Consider the following 24,789-nt stretch of genomic DNA (forward strand, 5'->3'; position numbering starts at 1 on the left):
ATGACCCTGTCTCAGCAGCCGGTCTCAGCATTATTATGGCAGCACCGAGATCAGGGACCCAGCTGCGCTAGGTGCTGTACAGATACATAACGAGACAGTCCCTGCCCCAAAGAGCTTGCAACTAGACAAGACAAAAGAAGGATCATTATCCCCATTTTACAGATGGGCAACTGAGGTCCAGAGAGATTTGACTTGCCCACGGGAAGTCTGTGGCAGAACTAGGAATTAAACCCAGATCCCCTGAGTCCCAGTCTAGTACCTTAACCACTGTGCCTTGTGTGAACGCTGCTCCAGAGATACAGCAGCAGAGGTTAGCGTGACTAGAGCACTGTTGAGTGGTGCTAGGCTGGCACCCCTGCCAGCTGCCTCCTATCCACAGAAAAGGGACATGGGCAGAGCCCCCATGACTCCCCCTACCCCTCATCCTTAACTTGGAGGGCCTGGCCAAATAGACCAGCCATTGGTCTACCCTCATAGCCTGTCCCATCTCATCAACTGAAGAGCCAGTTATGAGACAGAATGGAGAGGTGGGCGGGGCACCGCTCGAGTGCTTAACTGACCACTGGGTAGGTCAGCATGGTCCTCGTGAGATGGGGGAGACTGAGGCACAGGGAGGGGAAGCGGCTTCCCTGACGGTGTCAATAGATGAGGCAGGATTGGAAGCAGGGAGTTCCCGGTGCTCATTCCCACTAGGGCCTGCCTCTCTGCAGGGGGAGGGGACACCCAAGCCAGTCTTGCCATGCTCTGAACCTCCCTTTCCCTCACCCCCCACCCCAAATGGGCTGCACCCCTCACAATGCTAGCGAAAGGGGAATGGAGTCAGGCTAAACAGGACCCAGGGCCACCAGGAGCTTTTCCTCCCAACCCAGCCCCTCTCTCCCCGAGATGGATTCTCCATCTCAGCCCTCCTCACCCTCTTCTTCCTCCCAGGTCCCAGTAGAGTATCAGCCATCAGCTCCGCTACCCCCAACCTCCAGTACTGGGAGGGGCCCCAGGTGCTCGGAGGATCCTGCCATAACCCACTTCAGAGGAGGGGAAATAGCGTTATCCTGGGGCAGAGCTCCACCGGAGTCAGTGGGGCCAGACACCCAGCTGGCGGGGCCAGACGCCCAGCCGGCGGGAACTGGCAGAGCCCCACCAGAGTCGGTCCAGACAGACGCCCAGCCGGCGGGAACCAGCAGAGCTCCCCTGGACTCAAGGCGGCCCCCACCCACTCCTTCCAGTGACCAGGAACTCCCAAAGGGAGAGCTCAGGCCAGGCCAGGAAGTCAATTCAGTGGCCTGGCTGCCCACGCCCCCAGCACAGCCATTCCAATTACTATTCCTGTCACGGGATGGGCTGTTAATCACAGCTGTACACAAATCTAAGGCACCCTCTGAGCTCCTTGTCAGCCCAGTGGCTGCTGCCGGTTATTAATCTGCATAAATTACAGTGCTCAGGTTTGCCGCTCACTGGGGATGGTGCTCAGTGCAGTAATGGGACACACTGGAGGGGGGCTAGGAGTTATTGTGGCAGAGGAGGGATTGGAGGCCCCATGGGCATCCTCTCAGCCAGGTGCTCCAGAGAGGAGGGGTCGGACTGGCTGTAGGGGCCCTCAAGCTGCCAGGAGGGGCCTAGGGAAGGCAGCACCAGGCAGCGCTCAGGCTCTGTTACCAGGCAGCATGGGGTGGAGGGAGATGTGATAGTGGAGCTGTTCACTGCCCCTGCTAGTCCAGCTGCCCCAGAGAGAGACCAGAGCCCCCGAGTTGCATGGGGAAGGGAATCAGAGCGGGGGGTGAGCAGGAGGGGCTAACAGTCAGGCTGGTGGTAGCTGGAAGGCTCCTGGCATCACACGCTAAGAGAGGGACATTCTGAGCCACGTGTGGGTATTAAACTCTCCCAGTGCTGGCGTGTCAATATCCCATCTCCATGGCGTGGCTGGGGGTGATCTGGTTAAACAAGGAAAGCCCAGTTCATCTAGGGGAAGGGGGAACCTTCCCTGCTCTGAGGGGGTAGGGGGGTGGGGAGGTGTCTGTGTGTATCCAATTGGTCCCCAAAGGACACGGAAAGAGGGGTGTTTAGGAGGAGCCTGCCCAGGTCTGCCCGTCCCTCTTCACCTCTCTCCTTCTGGGAGGACTCAGCTTCCTTTGGTCCCACGGTGGGTGCTCCCCGCAGAGGCTGCAGGCAGGGGGCAGCGGAGGCAAGAGCCGGGGGTCATGGCACAGGAAGCACCTCAGACCCAGGTGTTGCTGGGCAAGTCTAGAAGCACCACAGATCCAATCCTTGGGATGGTACAATTCCCAACTCTACCATACATGTCCTTGGGCAAGGAACTGCACCCCTCTGTGCCTCAGTTTCCCCATCTATGAAACTGAGGCATGTGCACTTAGCGCCACGGATGAGCAGAGCTATAGCAAGTGGGGACACCGGCCAGGACGGGCTGTGTCAGGCTAGACGTGTCACCCCACACACCCCTTCCCCTGCAGCCCTTTGAGGCCAACTGCATCTTGTCCAAGGGCTTGTAAATCCAGCCCGGGGCCCGAGTGTTCCTTCAGAGGATTAACCAGCCTCCTCTCCCCCTCCACCCCAACGGTTTCAGGGCCCGACCCCACAGAGTCAGTGGCTGAATACGGGAGCTGGTCTGGGGGACAAGCGCTGAGCTGTGAGGTGCTGTCCCAGGGGCAGCAGTCCAGCCAGAGGGCACTGGGCCTGCAGCCAGCAGGGAGGGGTGCTCATACAAAACCATATGGGAAACACCCTGAGCTAACCAAGGAGCCAGGCTAAGGGAGTGCAGAGGCCAAGGCAGCTGTTCGGGGCCAGAAGCCCTGGGGACCCCATGGGAGCAACTATTCGGCGCCTCCCAACTCTGGGGGAACGCAGGGCCCTGTTTGGGTAACTTGGGCGCCCGGGGGGATGGCTCAGCCCACAGCTGGTTCGACAGGGGGAAAGCGACCTCCCCCCCATGGCCTCAGCCCCTGGAGGCACCCAGACTGTGGGGGAAAGGCACGAGAGGGCATGGGACTGCCCTCTGGGACAGGCCTGATAAGAGCTCGGTGGGCCGGGGGCCCTATGGTCAGGAGCCAGCCAAGACTGGGCCATTTACATGAGGCATTAGAGGGTCTTGTGGGGGGAGGCAAGGGGTAAAAGGCACAACCCCCCCTCCCGCCCATGGACATAGATCAGGGACCTCCAGGGAGACAGCTTGGTCCAGAGCATAGGGCAGGGGACTGGGATTCCAGAGCCCTGGGATCTATTTCCAGCTCTGCAACTGACCTGCTGCGACCCTGCGGGCACGTCGCATACCCCCAGGCCTCCATTTCCCCTCCCACCCTGTCGACTGCAAGCTCTGGACCAGGCCCTCTCAGAACACACCCAACCAGCCTCCCTCCAGGAGACTGCAGCCACCTCGCCCAGTGTAAAACCTGTTTTTTTGGCGCGTGCGGGGGGGGGGGGGACGGAAAGCAGGGAGGGTCCCTCCAGTGCTGCAGGGCCTGTAGGTGGCAGCGGCCGTGTCCCCTCCCCACTACTGCCCATCCGCGGTGCGGGCACACATTGCCCGTTAAAACACAAACACGCAATTAGAAGCCGGCCAGCGACGCGCAGAGACTGCTAATCTCCTCATTAAAATTATGCTTCAGTACAACAGGGCCCCAGCCCGGCCTCTCCCCCTCCCCTCCCCGCCGCCGACGTGATGCAGGTTTCAAACAGGCATTCCTCCCTGCCCCCTCTTTATTTCATACCCCCACCTCTGTGCAGCTGAGCCCCTCCCCCGCCAGCTTCCTGAGGCCCCCCCCCCGTCAGCTGTAGCATCCCCATCAGTGCTGCAGAGCTATCCTGGGGCTGGAGGCATTTAAAGAGACAGAGAACGGGGGGGGGAGGGGGCGGCGGCAGTGGGGAGCTGGATAGCGGCACCTGGTCCATGCAGCATCCCTCCTCTGTCTGCCCCTGGCCCCCCAAGACACGATGACTTCTAGCGGTCAGATTAGACGGTTGTGATGATCCCTTCTGGCCTTAATATTGATGAGCAGCTCTGGATCTCAAAAGGGGGAGGGGACCACCCAGCATTGCCTGGGGACCCACAGACAGACCCACCCAGCCCCAAGCAATGGCTGTGGGTCCCAGAGGATCCTTTACTTCCGACGAAGCCCATAGACGGAGAGCCAGCTCGCACCAGTCAGGGCTTGTGGGTAAAATACTGGACTACAGGAGATCTGGGTTCAGTTCCCAGCACTGTCCCAGACTCCCCATATGAGATCTTGAGCAAGGCATTGAATCCTTCCGCGCCTTAGTTTCCCCTATCTGCAAAATGGGGATAAAGATACTCTCTCACTAGGCATGTGCGCAGCACTGGGCACAACGGGGCTATTTCTCCAGGCAGCACCTCACCGGCCAGGCCTGGTGTAGGGCTGCCCTGATTGTGATTACACATGCCTCTGTCTTCCCTGCCCATGGAAGCAGGTGACATCCACCATGAGCAGAGAGAGTTGCTCTTGTCCCCAATGTGGACAAGAGTCACAGGGGCAGTGAGCTACATCATTCGGTGCGAATGGGCACCACAGCCCTTCATGCATGGCTTTGAGCTCCCATCGCCCTCTGGGGCAGGATCGAAGCCCCAAGACCACGGCAGAGATCCAGGCCGGTGGTTTGGGGGATGAAGACGGCTCACTTTCCGTCTCTGCTGACAACAGGGGAGGCCAGGGAGCTGCAGCCAAAAACCTGAGTCTACACAGGTGGTTACAGCGGCTGCATCTGGCACCACTCGCTGACCCTATGGACACAAAGTCCCTTAGCCTTACCTTGGGTGGGGTCATGGTTCTCCCAGAAGGCTTTGAGGAGGGCCTCATAGCTGGTCTTCTGTGGGTCGTACACAACCCTGACCACTTCCGCATGTCCGGTCAGACCTGGGGGGAGACGAGGGAGGTTAAACAGCCCTCTCTGCTCAGCAGCAGCTCTGCCCCCTTCCATAGGAATCCGTCTGCAGGAGGATGCTCGCCCCTGATCAATTAGCCCGAGATGCTGAGCGACAGTCTGTTCTGTGGTCCCCAAGCATTGGGTTTCAAAGTAATCTAGGTTCAATTTGAACTGCGATTCATAGGCTCCATGGCCAACGGGGGACCACTGGGATCAGCTAGTCGGAGCTCCTGTACAACGCACGCCAGAGAATGCCCCTAAAATAACCCCCAGAACAGATCTTTCAGACAAACATCCCATCTTGAGTCTACAATTGCCAGTGACAGAGAATCCAAATCCACCACAACCCTTGAGAAACCAGTGGTTAATTGCCGTCACGGCTGGGCACGGGCACCTTCTTTCAGGTCTGTGTCCATCTGGCTTCAGCTCCAACCCATCGCTCAAGCCTCTCCCCCCGCCCCCCACTCAAAAGGGGGACGCTGCTCGGCGGCGGTAAGGTGTGCCTTTCACACCCCACGCCAACTCTGGCTCAGGTGACAAGGAGTCCGGCCATTCTAGACCTAGAGCCCATCACACAACATGGTGTCATCCATGCTCACCACTCAGGAGGGGGTTAATGCTGGAGCAGAGGGTGGCCTAGAATGGTGGGGGGGCAGAGGGAGCTGTGTGGGTGGGAGACTGCACCTCGCAGGCCTGTCAGGCCCTGGCACCCAGCAATCACAAGACAGGTCTAAAAGGGAGGGGAGCACAAGGCCAGAGGAGATGTTAGGATGGCGGTACAGTGTGAGGGAGGGGACACACCCTCAAGTCTGCAGACAACAGCACATGAGAGGAACCCCCGCCCTCCCCCAGTTAACGGCACCACCACCGGCTAGATCACAGCAGCCCTCCTACGCTAGTACCTGTGCTGCCCCATCCAGTGATTCCATGTCACCCTGCTATAGCACCTTTCCTCCCAGGCACGGGACCTGCCTCCCAGCACCTGAGGCAGGGAGGCATTTGTCCCATTTCACAGACGGAGAAACTGAGGCCCCGAGCAGGGGAGTGACTCACCCAAGGTCGCACCCCAAGTCAGTGGCAGAGCCAGAATCGTTGCAGATCGCAGCGTCCCAACACCCAGTCTCCTCCTCTAAGCACTAAACCACACTGTCCTCCTGAGCAGTGACGGAACCCAGGAGTCCTGACTCCCAATCCCCCTGCTCTACCAGAAAGAACGCCCCCCTCCCCCCCCACAGATAAGAATAGAAGCTTCCTCTCCTCCAACCACTGGGCCATGCTCCCTTCGCAGAACTACCAAGAGGCCTGAATCTTGGTCTCTCCTCCCTCAACCACTAGACCGCACCCGCTCCTTTGTGTGGACTGTGCTCGGGACACTCAGCAGTTAAGGGTGGTAATAGTTAAAGATTGCTAATGCTGCATATGCTTCCTGATCCCTGAGAGGCTGGGAGAGGAAACTGGTCTCTTTAGTATCAGCCACCGGGGGGGGGGGGGGGCAGCATAGCAATTGGGGAAGGAATGGGTGCGCGGGGAGCCCAGTGAGGCAATGACTGCTACACAAACAGCCCAGTGAGCCGTGCGGGGACGAGCAGCAGCCATGGCCAAGGGCTGGTTTTGCAGCAGCTCCGTGGGAAGGGCACAAGTGCTTGCCCGGGATGGGGTCTGCATGCGCAGCATCAGCAGATTGCAGCTCTCCCGGACGTCCCTGCTTTGGCAGCTGCTGCAGGGCCGGGCAAAGAGGCAGCAGCCAGAGGCAGAGCTCCCGCTGGCTGCCATAACCTATTATCCAGCGCAAGCCCCCACCAAGGGCCACAGCCCGGGCTGTGCAAACCCCACCCTCCTGCAGCAGAGAGACCGACCGTCTGCTGCGCGCAGAAAAAGGGCTTCCCTTTTTCGCTTCTGTTGCGGCTAGCGAGTCTGCCCCAGGTGGCATGGAGGCAGCCCTGTCCAGGTGTGTGTCATAGGCTCCACAAGACGGAGAGTCTGCTTTAGATCAACTCATAGGGTCCAGATCCAAAGGGCAGGCAGTGTGGGGCTACAGCAGGGGTTCTCAACCTTTGTCTTTCTGAGGCCTCCCCAACATGCTAGAAAAACTCCACAGTCCGCCTGGGCCACAGCAGCTGTTTTTCTGCATATAAAAGCCAGGGCTGGCATTAGGGGGTAGCAAGCAGGGCAGTTGCCCCAAACCCCATGCCACAGGAGGCCCCACAATTCTTGGGCTTTGGCTTCAGCCCCTGGTGGCAGGGCTCGGGCTTTAGCTTTCTGCCCTGGGGCCCAGTGAGTCTAATGCTAGCCCTGCTCTCTGATTTATTTTGGTGGTCCCCCTGAAACTACTCATGGCTCCCAGGCCCCCAGTTGAGAACCGCTGGTCTACAGGGTGGAGCACTGAATTGGGACTCAGAAGCCCTGGGTTCTCCATCACTGACCCACTGTATGACCACTGGCAAATCACCTCCGTGTGTACCACTGATTCCCCTTCTGCCCTTTGTCTGTCTTGCCTATTTAGATTGTACAGCACCTTGCACAATGAGGCTAGTACAATACAAACCAGAGGGTCACATATTTTATTGTATAATATACACAATACAAAACTAAACCCCTTAAAATGGAAACAAAATGCTTTGATTTTGTCCAAACACTTTTTTCTTCAACTTTTCTAGTTTTTGCTCTGATTCAGAACTAAGCCAAGGCCTCAAAATCTCTGTGAAATGGAACTTCCGGCCCCTGCACAGCCCCAGGTACGGACATGGTTATGCCGGATGGTGTAAATGGCTGCCTTCAACCCGTTCTGTGATCTACCGACAATTACCGAAGTGGCTGAAGCGGATAGCTTTGCTCTCCAGGCAACAACTCCCCCGTTTTGCTACACCAGAGGGGGAAAACCCAGGCTAAGGCAACAGCTGAGATGTTGCGGCCAGCACGCGATGGCCTTTTCCGGTGTTTCTGACACAGCCGGGCTGGCGCTAGCTTTGGCAGTTAAAGCCGCAAGGAGCGCTCATCCGTCTCTCAAGTTGTCTATTAACAGGATCTCCCCATTCCCACTGGTGCTCGCTTTCCCCCGCCAGCCAGAAGAGTCCACCTTCAGTAATAAACAACAGGCAGTGTTTACAGCTCTTTGAATCCTGGGATCTGAGTAGGCATCACAAAGCTGACTAACTTGTACTCCTGCACTGCAAATGGGGAAACGGAGGCACAGAAAGGTGGCGTGACTTCGCTAAAGCGACTCGGCCAATACCGTGGTGGCAGAGTCAGAAGCAGAAGCCAGGCCTCCTGACTCCAAGGTGCCCTGCATTTCACTACGGCTTTTTTGTTCCATAGCTCCCAGCTGCATGACTTGGAGCTCTTGAAGCCTGGTAAGCCACAGCTGTGTCCTTAGTGCCAGCTGCAGAAGCCAGGCAATGACCCCACCCCTGCAAATGGTTTTTAAAACCAATGCAGCCCCTATGCTGCCTGGCAGATACATTCCACCCAGCCCCACTTCACAAGGCTGAGCCCCCGACCCAGTTCAAGCAGCACTGGAAGAAAGCGGGAAGCCCGGGCTATGCTGAGATGCCGTTTTTGCCCAGCACAGAGATGTACAGAGGGAGGCCAACGCCGTCTGGTAGCCTCAGCCAACCAGCTGGCAAGAGGAAAAGCATCTCCAGGGAGAGATGCACAGCAGAGCCATGCCGGTGAGCTAGGGACCCGCCGAAGGCCACTGAGCAGCAGAGGTTTCCAAGTGTTGCAAAGCCAGGGAGGTGTTTGGGCCGGGGGGGAGGAACATCAGTACTTCCCTCCCCTCCTCCTGCCGGGCCAGCAAGGGCTGTTCTGCTCCGCAAAGGTCATTCTGAGCCTTGCATCTGACAGTACCTTCCTCAGAAAATCTCCAAACCACTGCTTCGGGATCAGCCACTGGCTCTCCCTACAGGGGCAGGGCGGATGCCTCTCCACCCAAGAAGACCATTCTAACCCACCCCACTTAGCTATCTGATGACCCTGTGGGCTGGACTCCTGCCCACTCTACACCGCTCCCCCCACCAAAATAATCTTCCCTCATCTTTCCCCTACTTCCTCCCTCCCTGGGCCAGGGCCCAGCATCCCCATGCACTGGGCAGGAGAGATGGTCTGTTGCACTGCTCTGCTCCTCCAAGCCAGCAGCAGAGCCAGCCACGTTCCCATTCTTTGGCAACATTCGGATTCCACTCCCTGCTCCAAGGATGGTGTTGGGGGGGAAGAGGGCAATCGAATCACACAGCTGCAGCTAAGGAGAGCATCAAGATGACCCCGAATGACTCTAGTGGTTGTCCCACAGGCAAGTCCCTATGAGCCTCCTGCTGCTCTTACAGGGTCACAGAGACGTGCTGCCAGAGAGCGGCAGAAGTGGGGGGACACAGCACAAGGCAGAGCTGTGGTTGCTGTAAGGCAAATGCCCCATGGGCAGGAGCACTGCACATCACTCCACCGCCTACCAGAGGGTCACGATCCGCTCGCAGGAGCGTCAGCTCTCTCTGCTGACGGTTACAGCACAACTGGCCCTCAGGCTAAGTGGGCCCAGCAAGGCTGGGTTTCCTGGATGGGAGTCCCAACATCCAGCAACGCAGTTAGCAGGTAAACAATGCATCTGGCCAGGACCAGTTGCACAAGTTCACTGCCTTTAGCAGCTGGGAGGCCTGGAGATCTTTGGCTAGAAAGTGTTAGAGAAGGGGAACAAATTAGGGGATTTGTCTTCCCCTTCCACAGCTACCAGTACAGACAAAGCCTGAGCTTGGAAGTTGCCTGGAAACTACAGTTCATTTCCTTGTGGCCAGCTCATCGTAGACAGGGGCTAGGGTAGAGATGGCAGAGCATGAATGCCCCCACCAGATTTTACAAGATCGGAGACACTGGCTTACATAAACCCTTATGGGGAAAGTCCTAACGGATTTAACAGGGGAGAAGTCATTAGGATGCTGCAGAAATTACTCTAAAACCTACAGAGTTTAATGGAAGATGAGATCTTTCCCATAGGCTGTTTCTTTTTTTAATCCATCCTGTAGAATTTCTAACGTTCTATTCACTTCGATGGGGGACTTTTCCCAAAGGGAATATTCCCTCGGCTGAAATTAACAAGCGGGTGAGTTGCAGAAAAGGTGCTGGATTGACAGCCTTGCAGACAGAGGTTCTCTTCCCCCACAAAGCAGACAGAGCAGGGACAGGGGGTTGTTCCAGCTTCCCTTGCAGCACCCCACCCCACCCCGCTGTCCCCCAAACTCCTGATGTCCTGCCATCACGCTTTAATGCTGGCCTGGATCATTCGACCTATCGAACCTTTAACCTGCCAACAAGGTGTTCTGGGAGCCAATGGCACCCTTTGCAGTGGTGGGTTTTGCAATCTCAGCATTCACCCCGCTAGGAACTGGACTGAGATCTGGCAAACTCATTTCACACGGGCTACCAAAGTGCACCGGGCAACAAAGATTTGCTGACCGTCTCCAACCTGGCCTGGATTGGCAGCAGCAGCCTGCACATTCACTCACACCAGCCCCACCAAACTCCCGCCAGCGCCCCTGTGCAGTCACATGCACCCGGGGATGCTGCCTCCACTCTGTGCAGTCGTTTCGGTCACTCCTTACGTGCGGGGGGGATAAGACGCTCTCTCCCCCATTGCATTATGTTAATACCCAGAACCGAGACAACAGACGCGGATAATATTTCTTGCAGACAAGTAATCCTCCGCGCCAGGGTGCGGAATGGTTTTGCAGATAAGACATGAAACAGTCTGTTCAGATTTCTGAGGAGTTGGGGGGGGGCGGAGCTGGAGAGAGAAGGGGAAGTGTGTGTGTGCGTGGGGGGGGGCGCGGGGCGGATTAGCCTTCATAATAAATACATTAGCACACTGATGGAAGCCATGCCAGGCCACACTGCAGTACCTCTTGCTGTTCATTAACAAAATCCCCCTCAATGTCATGCTAACAGCTGCTCTGGACAGTGGCTCTAGAATCTAGTGGAGGTTCTGGGTAACACGGGGCTAGGCAACCTATGGCTGGGGAAAGCCATAAGCAAATCAGAGACTGGGTCAATATCATTCCCACTTTACATATGCAGAAACTGAGGCATGGAGAAAGGTCACACAGAGAGTCATGGCAGAGCCAGGAGTAGCACCCGGGTTTCGTTAACTTCTTAGCTCTGCTGTTGAGTGGATGATGCTCAGGGGAGGGAAGAGGAGAGAAGTCAGTGAGCTGAATGGTCAGATTCCAGTCATTTTGCAAAGGAGACCACCAGAAAGACACCTCCGCCCTCTCTCCCCCTGCGCATGGAGTTTAGATTCCATCCAGTCAGCCTGATTCCAAAGCCCAGTGTTGGGTACCCACTTCCAGGGTATTGTACACAGCGATCTCTGGACCTCAGAACAAGAGCGCCACGGCATTTCCCTGAGCCTCCAACTCACTTAAACACTGGGGGCACACAGTCACCAAGGGGACATGCTAATCCCAAAGGGAGCAGCCCTGAGCCTGGGGCGTAGGTCCTACACTCAGCTTCCCAATCGCACAGTCCGGCCCATGGATGCTGACTGCTTGATGAGCTTCAGAGGGTGCTGTCTGGGAACGGGGCCTGTGGCTCAGAATCCGGCAGGCACCACGGGATTCAGCGTGGGGGTGGGGATGTCTACTGTGCAGCTCCTTCGAGCCATGCCCTGGATCCGATCACCCCGGGGATTTAGGAAACGTCATATCTGGACCCACCCCTATGGCTCAGCCCCATCTGTACTGGGCCTAGGGAGAGCCTGGCTCCGTGGTTAGAGTGGGTTAACATTAGCCCTCAGCTGATGGTCTCATCAACTGGATAATCAAGCCCTTATTAACACAAGCTGAGGGAGCTTGAGTGGCTACCTCTCCCCAGGAGAAGCCAGCTCAGGCTGTGTCTCTGTCCCAGTGGGAAGCATCCTCTGACCCAACCCCCAAACTTCGGAGCAAGCCCCAGCAGCTCCAGACCCAACTACCTCCTGTGTCCCAGGCCTTTCTATTTTGGGTCACTCCATCAGATCATCTTGGACACACACACACACACACTCCCCCCCTCACCTGGCTGGTCAGCATGGGCTGGCTTAGCTGGGCACCAGGCCCAGCCTGGCTTCGTGTTTGTGTATTGCTTTACCGCATCCCAGCTCCTGTTTCCAGAGGACAGGACAACGGCCTGCTCTCCCGGCTGCTCCTGATAAACATTTCATGGCTTCCTAAAAGGATACATCTCTCGCAAGAGGTATCCCTCCGCCTCTTAAAAAGACGGGACACTAAGGGCGAGCAAGGCTATTATCCCTCTGCACAGCAGATGAAGGCCAGCATTGTCCCAAAGTGATGAGATAGCTGGGCCCTGAGAGGCTGCATTTCGCATTAGGGTTGGATAAGCTGCTGGGGAGGGGAGCAAAAAGCCACAAACTGGCCCCGTTGGACTTCACTGAACCGAAGTCACACTTGGGGAAATGGGCGTGTGGATGGTCAGCGAGACGGTATCCCACCGGCTCAGAGGAGACTCACGCACTGGGAGCTCAGAAGGGATGGCTGCTTCTCCTGCCACCTACACGCCACCCCTGCAGCATGGGCTCTGACAGCCTGGCATCACGACTTAAAACACTACCCTTGTAGTTCTACCACTCCGGAGCCTCCTTCCCCCATCAGTTCTCATATGCTCAGCCAGCTTGGGGCCGACCTGAACACGCACAGCAGATCTCCAAGGGACAGCCAGGTGCTGCAGGAAGCAGGGCTGGCAATTCATTAGATAGCACTTCCTCTTCCAAGTCTATGCCCTCACTCTAGGTGGCACTGCACTGCCATCTTTAAGGCAGAAATCCTGACATGCACCTTCCACTACTCACGCAATGATCATTCAAAATCCTACCACAGGGTATAAACCCCTATGTCCCAACCAAACCGAACGGGTGAATTCCATTTTAACTCTCTTAAGTTCTCACTGCAATTTCAACTGAATACAGCACTTTACACTGCCTATCCTGAGCCATCCCATTGCTGCACACCGTTAACAGCAGCCATGTTCTACCCCAGAAACAGCTGCAGTTCAGCCATAGCTGAAGCAGTTACTGAACAATTGGTAAAGCACTGAGACAGATGGCATTGTATAGACACACGTAGGATCATCAGTAAGTCTTGGAACACGAGGGAAGTTCCAGAAGACTGCAAGAAAGTTACTGTGGTGCCAATATTTTAAAAAGTTAAATGGGATGACCCAGGAATTACAGGCCGGTCAGTCAGACATTGATCCCGGGCCACATGATGGAGCAGCTGATATGGGACTCGATTAACACAGAACTAAAATTAAATTAAAATAATTAATGCCAATCAACGTCCGTTTATGGAAAATAGGTCCTGTCAAACTAACTTGATATCTTTTTATTGGGATTACAAATTTGGTTGGTGCAAGTAATAGCGTTGATGTAATATACTTCAGACCTCTGTAAGGCGTGTGACTTGGTACCACACAAAGATTTGATTAAAAAATTAGGATGGTATAAAATTAACCTGGCACACATTAAATGGATTAAAAGCTGGCTAACTGATAGATCTCAAAATGTACCTGTAAATGGTTAATCACCATCAAGTGGGTGTGTTTCTACTGGGGTCCCACAGGGATCGGTTCTTGGCCCTATGCTACTTAACATTTTTACCAATGACCTGGAAGAAAACATAAAATCCTCACTGATAAAGTTTGCAGATGACACAAAAATTGGGGAGTGATAAATAACAAAGAGGACAGGCCACTAATACAGAGCAATACGGATCGCTTGGTAAGTTGGGCGCAAGCGAACAATATGTATTTGAATAAGTCTAAATGTTGACATTACATTGAGGAACACAGATTGTAGACCGTCTGAACATGATGGAGGACTCTATCCTGGAAAGCAGTGACGCTGAAAAAGATTTGGGGAAGGGGGTAGATAATCAGCTGAACATGAGCTACCAGTGCGATGCTGTGGTCCAAAGGGCTAATGCAATCTGTGGATGCATAAACAGGGGAATCTCAAGTAAGAGTAGAGGGGTTATTTTACACCTGTATTTGGCACTGGTGTGACTGTGGCAGAAATCCTGTGTCCTGTTCTGGTGCCCACAATTCAAGAAGAATGTTGATAAATTGGAGACGGTTCAGAGAAGAGCCACGAGAAGGATTAGAGGATTAGAAAATATGCCATATAGCGATAGACTCAAGGAGCTCAATCTATTTAGGTAACAAAGAGAAGTTAAAGGGGTGATTTGGTCACAGTCTATAAGAACCTACATGGGGAACAAATATTTGCTAATGGGCTTCTCAATCTAGCAGAGAAAGGTCTAACACGATCCAGTGGCTGGAGGTTGAAGCTAGACAAATTCAGACTGGAAATAAGGTGTAAATTTTTAATGGTGAGAGTAATTAACTGCTGGAACAATTTCCCAAGGGTCATGGGGGATTCTCCATTACTAGCCATTTTAAAATCAAGATGGGATGTTTTTGTAAAAGATCTGCTCTCGCTGAACAGGGAAGTCCTGCAACCCATGTTATGGAGGAAGCGAGACTAGATGGTCACAGAGGTCCCTTCTAAGCTACGAATCTCCAGGCAATTAGAGTCCGGGCAACAGGAACTCCCATGGCAAAGTGAAGCTACAGTTCCCCAAGTAGAAGAGAAGCGAGGTGTTACCTGTACAGATTTCTTTGTAGGTGGGGTTTGGGGTGAAGCCTCCTGCATAGCCCACCTGGGTGGAGAAGACGCCCGGCAACTTCCAGAACATCCTCTCGGCTCCCCAAAAGCACCCCATGCCTGGAAAGAACAGGGGATAGAGAAGGTGAATTTAATGCAAAGAGCTTAATCTGAACCCAGGGAGCATCAGTTCGCCCTCAGCCCAACCCTGCCAGGACACAACCTGCTTTGTGGCAGGTCCCTTTCCTGCTCTCCAGCTCACTCATGCACAACTGCCATTGACTTCAATGAGCACTCCATGCCCAAGCCTCAGGGCCGGGATTGGTCCCTAGTTCAGCATGTGGCTTTTAACACCGCAGACACCTACGGGGTCTGGAGAGGAAGTGAGTGGATGCTGCGTGCGACCAGCAGGATGATATAGAGTCTCTGATCAGATCAAATTTTCCCATTGATCTGAAGGTGCGGGACGCACTTGGCCCTTAATAGCCTTCAGGACTGTGAACAGTGGAGCCCGCCGGTAAAGGGCTGTTGACAGTGGGTGGAGGGGCTGACCAGAGGTGATGAATGAAACTGAGCAAAGGACAGTTGCCTGCAATAGCTTATCAGCAGTGAGATCTAGGCTGTGGAACAGCATCCCCAGGACAGAGGGGGCAGACAGGGGACAGCCAGATTCTGAGCAGGGTATTGATTATGGGGGCCCGATAGCTCTCCCTCTCCCCCTCCATCTCCCACCTCAATGGTTCATCCTCCATACGGCCCATTCTGGTCCAAGTTCTAAAGGGAAGGAGGAGGGGCAGCCCGCACTCTCACCCAACCAATGCCCCACCACCAAGTTCGAGAAGGGAGAGGGAACAATCCACATACCAAAAATGGCCATCTGCATTCCCTCTGGGAACGGTGGGAGCATCGCATTCCCGCTGACAGCATGTTTGGCTGCAGGAGGAGAGACAGACATGGATAAGCCCCTTTGCCAAGTCTTTAATAGCCATAATCCCTAGTCCTTATACAGTGCGCTCCATCAGAAGATCTCAAAGCGCTTTACCAAAAGAGGTCAGTATCTTTATCCACATTTTAAGGATGGGGAAACTGAGGCACAAGGAGGTGACGTGACTTGCCCAAAGTCAATCTGCAGGCCAGGGGCAGAGCCAGGAATAGAACCCAGGTTTCCCCGAGTCCTAGTCCAGTGCCCTAGCCACATCAAATTACTGAAAGCTTGCCACCAAGCTTTAGCTGCCTGCCAGAGAGGAGCACCTGGAATCCCCATCCCCAGCTAGACCCAAGAGTCATGTCAATCTGGGAAGCCAAGACCAGCAGTGGCTGATCCCAGACACGTCAGCGCCATTCATTGTGCTGCATCAGGGGTTCTCCAGCTTCTCCCAGAGATGGCCTTGCGGACTCCCTGCACCTTGATCCGCCCCCCACAGGTCCCCACAGAGCTCTTAGTTATTAGGCACAAAGCGTATGCTCAGCCAGGTCAAAGAGATGTTTGGGGCCTGGCCCATCGTGATGAGCCCACCGACTAAACAGCCCCTTTCCTTAGCTGTTTCCATACAGCTTCTGGTGCCCTTGTGCTGGGCGTGTCTGGGGTGGCTGCCAGCTCTTCGGGGCAGGGGCCACGGCTCTATCGTCTGCCCCTGCCCCGCTTGCTCGTGGGGTGGATCTGAGCAGTACGCTGTCTGCGCTCAGATTTGCTCCACCAGGAAATCTCAGCTCATTTCTTGCACCTGGTGTTCAGGGAGGGCCCCCCATTCCCTGCCTCCTCCCCACTTTCCCCAGTCTCCACAAGGTCAAGGAACTCTCCCTCCTCCAGGGGTCACAGGCAGAGCAGCAGCAGCTCAGCTGGCCTGAGAGCCCAGGAGCCGCCTTTGTGACAGCGACTGGACCACACACGCCGGGCCGTGGGTACACAATGGAAACCCAGGAAATGCAGCACGGGGCCCTGCAGCAGCTTCTCTTTGCCTGTCGCCCAGGCTCCATTGCACACATGATCAGCCCCTCAGGCGGCATGAAACTCACCCCTCAAGCCCCGTGGGGAAGGCGTAAGTGGGACTCAAGATCTGGGCACCCCCCATGCTGGCCCTTTGCTGCACAGGGGTGAATTTCACCTTCATAACTCAGCTATTCCTAGAAGGTCAGTGCCCTGGAATAATCCCAAGAAAGCACAGAAAAAATGGAGCCCTTCAGAGTCATCTAAAGCCCCGAATCCCAGGGCCTAAAAAGCAGGCAGAACCATGGGAAGGGGAATCAGAGGTTGGAGGCTCCTAACGCTAGTTAATTCCATCAAGGACTCAGGGGTCTGAGCCTTTAGTCCCTTCTATCTAGATGCCCCATTGAACAGAGTGTTTGGAGAGGGTGTAGTGCAGCCCGCCATCCATGCCACAACTGCTGGATCCCTGGCCAAGACTTCCGGAGAGCCTGCGTGGGGATAGCACAGGCTGTGTTAGCCAAGAGCCAGAGAGAACCACAGGGTCTGTCTGGGTCCAGCAGCTTCCAAAAGGAATCCTCTTTCCATTCATTACAGCAGAGCCCTGGCTACAGAGACATCCCCATCAGAAACATGATCTGCCACGAAAGGGTCCGAGTACACGGGCACCGGGGGTCGGAGAAGATCGTTGGAACCACAGGACCAGAAGGGACCTCCTGGGTCATAGACTCCAGTGCCCTGGTGTGGCAGGTCACCCCATCCACAAATCAAGCTCCTTCTATCTTAAAACTAGTTAGGCTGCTTGCCCGGATGCTGCCGCACAGCGCATCAGCCCCACAGCCCCAACTGCCTGCTAATCCCCAGTCCAGGAGCTGACATGTAATAGGGTTATCCAATGCCAGCTGGGGATTAGGCCTGCATGGCCCCGATCTGCTCCTTTGTCTCTTCCCCAGGTCTCTATTTTAAGCCTTTGTATCTTTCCAGGGCCTCGTGTTCACTCGAGAAGCGAGAAGCCGAGACAGCTTGTGCAGAGAGCACTCCCCCGCCCCCAACAGATGGGAAAATCTATGTTCCCCGACAGCCTGGGAGAGATCAGCTGAGCGTCACAGCCTGGGGTGAGGGAGGAGCCCGGACAGCCCTGGCAGATGAACGCAGCTCAGCTCGTGCACTGTAAATGGGATGAGGATGGCACATAAGCCAAAAGCTCCTCCTAGCACGCAGGAGACCACCATGCTTAATGGCCTCAAGCCTGCTGCTTCGGTTTTAACAGAGGGGCTGCTCCCAGAGGCAGGAGAGCGGCAGGTGTTCCATGGGGTAGCGGGGAGAAGGGTGTCTATGGGGCTGCCCGGGGAGGCAGAACCGGCTTCTCTCCCCCCAGCTGCTGGGGCAGGTCGCTTCTCGGAAGCCGACTGAAGGATGCTCAGATGATTTATGAAGGTGCCTGTACAAGGCAGAGAATACAGCTGCCTGGCACTAGATGGTGCCCATGTGGGCAGACACCATACTGCCTTCCCACACACAACTCTGTGATGCGCCTCGATCCCGACCCGCAGCCCACTCTGCTACACCAGTCCTGGCCCCCTGCCCCACCCTCCCCACATACAGAGTTCTGCCAATGCCCCTGTTCCCAGCCTGCAGCACCTGGTTATTCCAGTCCAGTCCCCCCATCCCCCAAGCCCAACCCACAGCCCCCTTCTTTTCCAGTCCTGTCACCCCAGCTCTGCCGGTGCCCCTCAAGCCCAACCCACAGCTCCCCATCACCATGCTAGTCCAGGCCCAGGCTCCTCACACAGGCAGCTCTGCAGCGATCTCTTTCCCCAGGCCTTCCCACTTTCCCAGCAGCGCGTCTCCACAGAGGTTTCAGAGTAGCAGCCATGTTAGTCTGTATTTGCAAAACGAAAAGGAGGACTTGTGGCACCTTAGAGACTAACCAATTTATTTGAGCATAAGCTTTCATGAGCTACAGCTCACTTCATCTCTAGCTCACGAAAGCTTATGCTCAAATAAATTGGTTAGTCTTTAAGGTGCCACAAGTCCTCCTTTTCTTTCTCCATAGAGGGTTTTCAGAGCTGCTCTAATTCCATAGGAATGATCTGGGGGCAGTTCTCTGGCCTGTGTTATATGGGGAGGTCAGATGAGATGATCACAGTGGTCTCTTCTGGCCCTGGAAGCTATGAATAGCACACTGCCATTCTCGCAGCATGGATGCCCCTGAGTGGGTGACGCGGCAAAACACTGAGCACTGTCAAAGCAGTTTCACTTGTGTCCTAGTGATCAGACGCCAGGTCTGCAGAGGCTATCGACTGGCGAGCATGAAGTCCAACAGGGCTTGCTGGGTGGAGTCTCCTTCCCCCCACTCCAGGCAAAGGATCAGCCACTGAGCTGCTGCGGTCACAAGGCAGAGCATCCTTCTCCTAGACCTAGGTTTTCTTTTTCTCTGGCAGTGTCGCTCACAGGGAGCCACAAGCAATTGCCTGCTCCACATCCAAACCCACGGAAGGCATCGCGCCTTCATTAAGAGACGGCCCGTCTCCCGCCAGAGACGTGTGCCTCTTGGAGCCAGATCTTCAGGCAGCAGCATGCATGGTACGGGCACGGTCCCTGCCAGCCCACCTGAGGTTAGAGCCGCGTGGGGACCAGCTGAAGTGAGACTCTTTCGAGGAATGGAAGAAAGGGATCTCCACCGGGAACAGGGAGCCTGGCCTGGTGCCTGCCTTGGTTTGGTCACTACAGTCAACACCAGCCCTGCCTCAATCCCACTCAGTCCAGAGCAACTTGCCCAGTCCTTGTCTCCCTGATCCCACTCTGCTTACAACCTCCTCCCTGACCCCGCTCCAATACACCTCCACCTTCTGCTCCAAGGCAACAGACTTCTCCCACCCCATCAGGGCTTAACACCATGCCTAGGTCAGGGCAACACAAGAGGCATTTTGACCTCCCCACTCAATGACATGGGCTTTCCTCATCCCGCCCCACCGTCCCTGCTTTGTCTCGGCGGTGGATAAGGTCTAGGAAGCAGACAGACAGTCTTATTGATCTGCAAAGTGCCTGCCACTCTGCTGGCACAATACGTAGGGAAAGATTGGAGCCTGGGGACTGCTAGCTTTATACCAGCAGAGGATCTGCCTCCCAAGTCCTACAGAGAGCTGGTGTACACAAGAGGGCAGACCGTGAAAACTAGCAGGTGAAGAGATGTTCAATACACAGCCAAGCAATCAGCGATCCGTCAACTGCAGGCAGGTGAAGATGGATGAATGGAATCCTGCCACACCAGTGAAAAGGGCATGCATGTTAGCATGGCACAGGAGGGCCATATTTCTGGAGATGATGTGTCCAGACCTCCCTATATGAAAGGGGCCCCTTTTACTATGCGAGTCCATGTTTGATTTCAGAGGGATAATATGTAAGACGCAGGTTACTCATGTAGCATTCACACAGCATGTAGTTTGTCCTACATGGGCCCATGGTAGGGACAAACTAGATGGGGAAACTGAGGTACAGAGCATTTCAGACCAACACTTTCAAAGGTGTCCCACTAGTTTTGGGTGCCTGCCATAAGATAAATGGGCCGGATTTTTCATCATGTGCTGAACAGCTGTTACAGCTGATGGAAGCAGCATGTGCTCAGAAATCAGGCCCAAGCGTTCTCATGTTGGGCACCCAAAATTATGAGACCCTTTTGGATAGAAAGTGGCTTAAGCGACTTGCCCCCGATCAGACAGTGAGTCAGTGTCAGAGCTGGGAGCACAACCCGGAGATCCCTGCCTCCCGATGCAGCGCGTTCCCCTCAGGACCGGCCTTCCTTCCTTCCATCCAGTAAAGGGCTGGAAGAAAAGACCTTTGCCTTAAATGGCTCCTCCTCGCCAGAGCTCATCGTTCTCAGATTCACACACCCACACGCAGAGCTCTCAGCAACCTAGCAGCTATGCAAGCAATTCTGCGTGACGGGGAGACTGCTGCCAGCATTCACTTAGCACCAGATCCCGGCTTATACTGTATCCGCCTCAGTCTCACACGCTCTCCCAACAGACCTTCCGCCAGAACCTGCGAGCCGAGTGGGGCGGTCTAGGGACCCCCCCCCCACTAGGGAATCATCACTAAGGGAGGCCTGCTGCCCACCCCCCTCCCGTCAGCTCCCCGCTTCTGTGCGGTGGCGCGGCAGGGTCATAAGAGCCAGCTCCAGCACACAGTCCCACCCCAAGGGAATAACCCAATCACAGCCCCATCCCTCCCGGGGCCGTGCTCACCAGCTCGCTCTGCAGCCCCCAAGAGCGACCCCAAACGGCCAGCTGGGTGCAGCAGTGAGAGAGGAATGGCTCGGTGGGCCATACAGGGCCATCTCTACATGGAGGGGGCCTTACAGAAGGCCGGCAGGCTCAGAGGCTGAGCTCTCAATTGACCTGAAAGATCCCCGACGCCGACCGCTCCAAGATGGGTTTATCAGATTCTTCCATCCTGTCCCTGCTAATCATGGAGCCTCCTCCTGCCCTCCCACACCCCGCAAGGCTCATCTGATGAGCCCAGTGTCTGCATATTCCCCCACCTGTCCAGTCAGGTGGAACAATGACTCTCCATGGTCCTCATCCCAACCTTAGCAGACATAACGCTTCCCAGCTCTAGCCCCGGCCTCCCACGCCATGCCCCCCACCACAGCAACACTGCCAGGACACAGCCAGGGCGGCTCCTAGACCTCGGAGCCCAGTCGATCCCAGGGCAAGGGCCACGCCGGCAACTCCAGGGGCCTTAAGATCAGGCCGAGTGATCACCACCCATTGCACGAGGGAGCATCCCTCCATATGTAAGGAAGATCCTGACTTCACGCAACCCAGCCCCTTACAAGGAGGCCCAAGCCCCGTTCCCCACCCCGAGCCCCAGCTCCCCCAATCACATACCCGGACTGGAGCCATTTTATTCTGCTTCCAAAACACATAGCTGCATCGGAGGTGGGGATCTCGTCCTGATTTTCCTAGCTGCCCTTGGCTACCTGCTAAGGACTCCAAAGGTTTAGTAGCCAAATGTGAATAGACTGGAGAGAGTTGGGGGCCGGGGAAGGGAATAGACACAAAAGCCCAGAGTTGGGCTCGGGTCTGCAAGACGTTTCGCTGGCAGCGCAGCCGGGCAGCTTGGCAGCTCGCAGACGATTCCTTCCCTGGCTCTCTCCCCTCTTCCGAGGAGGACAGGCAGGCTACATAATTTCCTTGGCCCGGATTCAATTCAATCAGCACAGGAGCGGGCTGCACTCCCCAAACACCACTCCCCAAACACCACTCCCGGCTCCGCGGAAAAAAAAAATCACACACAGCCATTGACGGCTACCAACAAGATGTGGGAAGGCGAGATTTGTTTGTATCATCTTCCAAAAAAGAAAAAAAAAAAGCAAAGGCTTTGAGCCCCCCCCCCACACATCCTACCCTCGACCTCTCCTCCCATTGTATTCCCCCACTCCCTGCACACCGCACCATCAGCCCCGAGCCACCCCAGCCTTCCCTGGCATTGCTGCCAAGCAGCCTTGGCAGCCCTCCAGCCTGTGCCAGCTTTATTCTCTCTCCCTCTGTCTCACGCCTTCCTTGCCAACCTCCATCCCAACTCCTAGTGTCTCTCTGTCCCACAACCCCCCCTTCCCCCCTCCCCCGTCTGTTTCCCCTGCTTTGCAGATCCAGGGAGTGAGCCAACAAAGTAGGAAGAATCAAAAATTCACAGCAACTAGTTTACTTTAAAAAAAAAAAAAAAAGAGAGAGAGAGAGAGAGAGAGAGAGAGAAAGAAAAGCAGCAGTTTACCAACCTCTCAGCGCGGGCCTCCCCCTACCGCGCGGGCCGGTGCCAGTCTGACCCCTCCGAGATGCCCGCCTTGTGCCCACCGCCTCCGGAGAGCTTCCGAATGTTGGGAAGGGGGCAAAGAGAGGGGGTGGGGCAGGAAGAAAGAAGGCGACAGAAGACCAGGCAAGGAGGAGGCTGACAGGAGCTGGAGATCTCGCATCTGAACGGTGCCAGGCTCTTCCCCCCTCCTGCCATCGTGAGAACATCCGCGGGCAGCAAAAGCAGCCACTCTTTTATATGGCACCAGCCTGCTGAGGTGCAGAGCATCATGGGACAGGGAGAGGGGGAAAAAAAGAGGGGGTGGGGGGAGAGGGAAAGCGAGAGAGAGAGACAGAGAAGGAATGAAAAATGACATGCAAGTTTCACCTCTGAGGAAGGCCACTTGGTGACTTCTGAGAACAGGGCTCAGACTCACCCATGGGATTTAAAGAGAGGAGAAGCCAAGGTGTTGCCGGCCTTTCCTGGGTGAAAGGAGACCAAGGCAGGAGCCCGTGCTCACCACAAGACACCAGAGCTCACTTCCCAGCAGCCCCGTCCTGCCGCAGCCCCACTCGCCTCCCAATTTGGAACTGGTGTTGACAGATTCCGCGGTCTCCCATGAAGACGACTACAGAGATGGAAGCCATAGGTCCCAGACACCGAACCCTTCACTTTCCCTGCAGAGCATCAAGCCACGCAGCTCTGAACGACTGTAGCCTGCTCCACAGGCAGGAACAAAAGGCCCCATTTTACACACACACACCTTGAGGGGAAGGTACAAACTTTTTGGAAGAGGAAAACAGCAGCCAGTCTAACTCACCTGCGATTCATCTTAGGAGGGACACTGTTTGTGAAAGCATCTGTACTGCTATCTAGTTACTATCCTGCTGGCCTTATTAACAGCATTGTCTGTTATTAAATAAAAAAGGATTGTAGCCAAAAACCCAAACAAACAGGGCCTGCTTTTCCAGCTCTGCCATCTGCTTGTATTTCAGGGAGTTTAGAACTAGCCTGGTCAGTTTTACCCTGGTGGCTACTTAGTTTCACTTGCCCCAGCCCAAGGCAGTTCTAGAAGCCCATTTTCCCCCAAAAGTGAAAAGCCATGAAAGCTTTTGCATTCATTGCGGGGCTGCAAGTTCAGGGCTAATACTTTGGCCTTGCAGAACTTGGCAGAGTCCTTTCATCCCCAGCCTTCCTGTATTCTCACCTGTTGGCCACGTTATCCAGCCCCTTTTACCTTCCCATCTCTCACCAGCTTTTGGTTGCAGTGTTGACAACTCTCATGATTTTATCACGAGTCTTTGCAACACATTTGGTGTTTCTTCTTAAACCCACAGCTCCTGCAGTCCTGGGATGATGTGAGACTCTCTGCTCTCGCTAAAAAAGTGGTTTCTAGCCCTCATAGGTGTGGAGAAAAGATTAAAACTATGACACAAACCAACACTCCAGTGCCGGAATGCAAATAAAGAGACCTCCTCCATTTATTAGGTTTTTAATATTGACGATTTTTAAAGCCTAGTTCGTGATTCTGGAGGGGTCTGGTGCATCGTTCTTCAATGCTTTGAGTTGGTAATGCTGCGACTGTGTGCAAGATGGGGTTGGCAGAGGACGGGAGTGAAGACTTGAAAAGCCAACTGACGAAAAAGGGGCAGAAATGGACATTTACGTGGATTACGAATAATGATCGCTCTGGATATTTTTATGAGGATAAAATTTGGGGAAGGGATATTAAACCTCAGGGCTCTCCAATTACTAGGGATTAGGATAAGACCTAATGTAGGGGGTAGATTGTCCCATACCTGCCTGTTGTGGGTTGCTTATACCTTCTTCCGAGGCACCTGGTGCTGGCCACCATTGCAGACAGGACCCTGGGCTAGGCAGACCTCAGCTTTGACCCAGCCTGGCCGTTCCTATGTTCCTGGAAACGCACGGGGTTGCAGGACAGCGACAAACAGCCTGAGTTGGGGGAAGGGGGAAAAGCAACCCCCCATTGCCAGGGATACAGTAATCAGGGCACAGAGCATCACTGGAACATTCCCCGGCAACCAGTCCAGAGCCCACATGAGACAAGAGGCAGATCCAGATCATGGCAGATCCAGCCTCGGAGAGACACGGCCAGAAGCGTAACACTGTCACTGCCCCTTCTGGCCAGCAAAGGTGGGGTCAGGGCACCAGCCTGAAGGGCGCCCGCAGCGCCGGAGGCCCCTCAGCCAGGCACCGCCACGCCCACCCTCATCTACCTTCTCCCTGGCTGAGGAGATTCCCCTATTCCTGCTGCCTGGTGTGCCAGGGAGTGGCCTTGGCCTGGTGGTTCTCTGACATGGGCGAACATCTGCGAGGCAGAGGGGCTCTGTTCCAACGTGAGTCCCACGCGAAGCCCCTCCAACCTTGCACCAGCGTCGGAGCAGGAGCCAGCCCCAGGGAGGGGGTGGGGGGCCACCGACCGCATTTCCCCTTGGGATCACAAGGGGAAATGCGAACAGAGGTCTCCAGGGATGGAAGGCCAGCGCCCAGCCCGCCCCTCCCTCCACACCCCCAG

The 24,789-nt window shown here is 55.3% G+C and overlaps 1 protein-coding gene across 5 annotated transcripts in view; it reads right to left on the reverse strand.

Moving 5' to 3' along the window:
- The window catches only part of LOC140900418 (mitochondrial peptide methionine sulfoxide reductase), a 43,369-nt gene that overhangs the window by 10,078 nt on the left and 8,502 nt on the right, over positions 1-24,789 (reverse strand). For 2 of the 5 annotated variants that reach the window (XM_073317671.2, XM_073317672.1), the window contains exons 1-4: positions 22,237-22,500; positions 15,395-15,463; positions 14,531-14,650; positions 4,776-4,880 (exon numbers count right to left, since the gene is read on the reverse strand). In XM_073317671.2, coding sequence (XP_073173772.1) covers positions 4,776-4,880; positions 14,531-14,650; positions 15,395-15,463; positions 22,237-22,477 — 535 coding nt within the window. In that variant the 5' untranslated portion in view covers positions 22,478-22,500. Of the gene's footprint in view, positions 1-4,775; positions 4,881-14,530; positions 14,651-15,394; positions 15,464-21,346; positions 21,578-22,236; positions 22,501-24,789 lie in introns of those variants that run through there. The other 3 variants (XM_073317673.2, XM_073317675.2, XM_073317674.2) reach the window with 2 other exon arrangements.

This window comes from Lepidochelys kempii, chromosome 19, assembly GCF_965140285.1.
Source record: "Lepidochelys kempii isolate rLepKem1 chromosome 19, rLepKem1.hap1, whole genome shotgun sequence".
Taxonomy (NCBI): domain Eukaryota; kingdom Metazoa; phylum Chordata; order Testudines; family Cheloniidae; genus Lepidochelys; species Lepidochelys kempii.